The 3,201-nt window shown below is 34.5% G+C and overlaps 1 protein-coding gene across 1 annotated transcript; it reads right to left on the bottom strand.

Annotated features, from left to right (window-relative positions):
* Positions 1 to 281: 281 nt before the first annotated feature.
* On the bottom strand, positions 282 to 1,549 carry LOC127858566 (C1q-related factor-like). Its single transcript, XM_052395778.1, has 2 exons — positions 1,273 to 1,549; positions 282 to 875 (listed from the first exon to the last, which is right to left on the bottom strand). Exons 1-2 carry the CDS (start codon positions 1,409 to 1,411, stop codon positions 463 to 465), a joined length of 552 nt encoding a protein of 183 aa, XP_052251738.1. The 5' UTR covers positions 1,412 to 1,549; the 3' UTR covers positions 282 to 462.
* Between the last annotated feature and the right edge of the window lie 1,652 nt (positions 1,550 to 3,201).

The raw sequence follows: 3,201 nt of genomic DNA, 5'->3' as shown, positions 1-3,201 counted from the left end.
ACTTTTGTGTCCAGAAGCATATTTGCGGGGGATATCAATGCAACGAATTTGCTTGTTATTTCACCAATGCCGCAGAGTGTTTGAGATAAACATTGTTTTTTGTGCAACATAGATTTTTAAGGCAATAATATCAGTACAGTTGTTTGACAGTAATGATGATACACATGAAAGAAGACGAACCGTGATTTGTTTGCTTTTTTGTCCACAACGAATTTCCTTTTTTTTTCCACGCATTTCAAATAAACACAAAAAAACTACGCCACTGGTTAAACCAATTCGAATACTGGTATTTATATTTATTTATTGTTATTAAGTATTCTTATGTTGAAGCTTAGGTATGGCAAATAACTGACAAAAACAAATGCACTAAGCACTCAGGCATTAATTGTAAAAGTTTCGTGTTCCAAATTTGGTAAAGTTGTTAAAATTCGAAAAGCAAAAGTTACGTTTGCTTGAATCTGCTCAGTTCTGCTGGATTAGGTGACCAGAAAAGTATGTCCATTCCTGATCTATCTGTTCCTGTCCCGAAAAAGTATACTCATTTTGTACCCACAACTGGTCCCCAGCCTCAAGCTGCGCCGTAATAGCGAGTGTTGACGTCGTATAGGCGACATTTGATTCGTCATCGGCTAGCACCTGTCCCAACGATTGACCATTTCTTATGAGTACGACGCTTGCAGCATGTCCCGGGGTATTTGTAAGGACCACGGAGAGTGCGTACGCACCTCGGACTGGTGCGGTGAAATGGCCAGAAACTGGACTGTATCCATCTCCAATGTTGGTAATCACGCGGTCGAAAACGATGTGTTGATGATCTCCCACATGTTCTATTGTGTTAACCAAGGTAGCTGTAAAGGCAACTGGTCCCTCAACAACTGTAAAACAGAAACAGCTGCACCAAATCTGTACCGTAAAAGTAACGTTTGTTTATTTTATTCACCAGTCAGTTGACATTCAATATTTTAGATTGTTTATAATTAATACATCAATATGTAAAAATCGTATTTTAGATCGTTAATAATTTTTACATCAATATGTTAAAATCATTAAACGTCATTTATAAACCAGTTATATTCAGTTTTATATGTATTTCTTATTATAAGAACAGAACATAAAACACACTTTTTTCCTATTTGTGTTCATCGGGACACATAAAATAAAACAGCACACGTGCTTTGAAAACGAAAAGGAAATACACGAAGAAACACGAGCTGAAAGTTTTGAAACAAGTGAAGAACGTTAAGCATGCTATTGTATCAAAGCTGAACTTACTAGCACGTTTGTTGTTTTCCAGAGCTGCCAATCTTTCTGTTAGCTCATCAATCTTCTGCAAAAGATCCTGTGCGTCCAGCGGGGCACTTCTTCCAATACCTAGGAACAACAGAAACACAAAAACCTTCACAATCAACATTCTACTATCGGTGCTCGTTTTTCAGTTAGATATGTTCCAAACACAATTGAAATTTTTTAAAGTTTATCAGCACATACATATATATATATATATGAGCACGAATGTTATAACGACAACGGAGGTATTTTAGATAACGAATGCTCTCCGCAACATGAACGGTTTGAACGCACCGGACTCTTTTTATACCACTAATGCTTGTATGACCCTGCCCAAGTCAAATCGTAAACATGATTCATTCAAACGGAGACATTATAAAAAAAACACAAATATAATGTTAACCGAAAGCTCATGTACACTTTTTTATTTCTTGGTATATATTAAGCATCCAAGGCCGTGTGCAAGCATTGTTTTTATAAATGAACTAAATTATTTATATGTTAACAAAACAAATTATATTTTTGTTATTGTATAGTGATTGAATTTACGTCAAACACAAACACACATGAAATAACGTTTTGCAGTTAAATCAACATAGCAATACGATTGCGCCAAAAGCACCATAGACAAATCGCTTGTAGATATTTAATCTTTATATTCCGTGCCGTCTCGCTCTTATTTAGCTGCTCCTTGAAGGATCGTGTAGTTTACCTTGTATACTAAGTTATGTTTTCTGAAAATGGAAACAATTTATTAAATAAATGACTTCATTAGGCACGACCTTTCTTGAACAGTATAACACCCTCTATACCGATGTAAATGTGCATACCTTTTGTTAGTATAATCACATGCTACATAGTTTCATGAAAACCGCCTCAACTAGTTGTCTCGAACATACAACTGGCGACTGATTACAAACATTTATCCTATATATTTTTTAGCATAATTGTAGACATAGAGTTTGCTCACAACATCACATCCTAGTACTGATCATGGTGTCATCTTATTTGCATTGTGTTTGGCTTGTTTACAAAATATGTTGATTCTTGAATTAAACTAGCTGTTCAGTCAATTCCTTTTCTGCAAACTCACCATTCGTATGTTTGGGAATTTTCTTGTCCGATCACTAAATACTTTAAGTCTTTTCCGACTATGGATTGTCTTTATTTTAGGATTCTTGTAGAGTTTTGATTTTTGATTTTAACAATCTCGTAAGTCTACGAAGAAATCTATCTCTTATGCTTAAATGTTCTTGACATAATCTCACGCACTATATAGCGCTTATAACCACCACTAATATAGTCCATTATATTTTACTTTTTACGGTCTGTTTCTGAACGATTCTGCATTAATTTGCATAAAGTTGCCATTTTCTGAACTGAAACTCATAACATATTTCAACAAGCACGTCTGTTTTTATATAATTAATTCCAACCTGGAGACGCTATGTTACTGTTTTGGAAATTGTTTGTTACGCCTTATGGATATAGTTTTGCGTTTGAAAAAATACTTCCCAAATTCGATTATGTGTGACATAAACAATTAAAACAACAATCAACACAAAGAATAATTGCACCATGGAACATTTTGTAATTTACTAGATATATAATTTTGACTACATGGGTTAAAATAAATAATTTTATGTTAGTTTAAGAAGTTGATTGAAATTGGTTAATCGAAATGAACGCCAAAAAGCAACACTCTGACAGCATAAGGAATCGTTTCGGTTTACCAAATGATACCCACTATTTACAAGCACAAAAAAGTTTATCGTTTTATAGAGAATATGTTGTGAGATTTGGTTAAATATCACGTTTATCATGCGATGCTTAGACCCATGATAGCACGAGGCTTGGTAGGAGCCGACTATTGATCTTTATCCCAAACTCACAGAATATTCTATTTATCCTTTT

This window comes from Dreissena polymorpha, chromosome 14 (genome assembly GCF_020536995.1).
Source record: "Dreissena polymorpha isolate Duluth1 chromosome 14, UMN_Dpol_1.0, whole genome shotgun sequence".
In the NCBI taxonomy this organism is placed as follows: domain Eukaryota; kingdom Metazoa; phylum Mollusca; class Bivalvia; order Myida; family Dreissenidae; genus Dreissena; species Dreissena polymorpha.
The sequence above is the reverse complement of the archived record's forward strand: the minus strand, read 5'-3'. Positions and strand labels throughout refer to the sequence as shown.

What these genes read in the sequence shown, in the direction of transcription:
- LOC127858566 (XM_052395778.1), bottom strand. Translation starts at nt 1,411, where the DNA reads ATGTTGATTGTGAAGGTTTTTGTGTTTCTGTTGTTCCTAGGTATTGGA. An exon ending in GGAAAACAACAAACGTGCTA is followed by an intron (nt 876 to 1,272) that starts GTAAGTTCAGCT and finishes TCTGTTTTACAG; the next exon opens with TTGTTGAGGGACCAGTTGCC.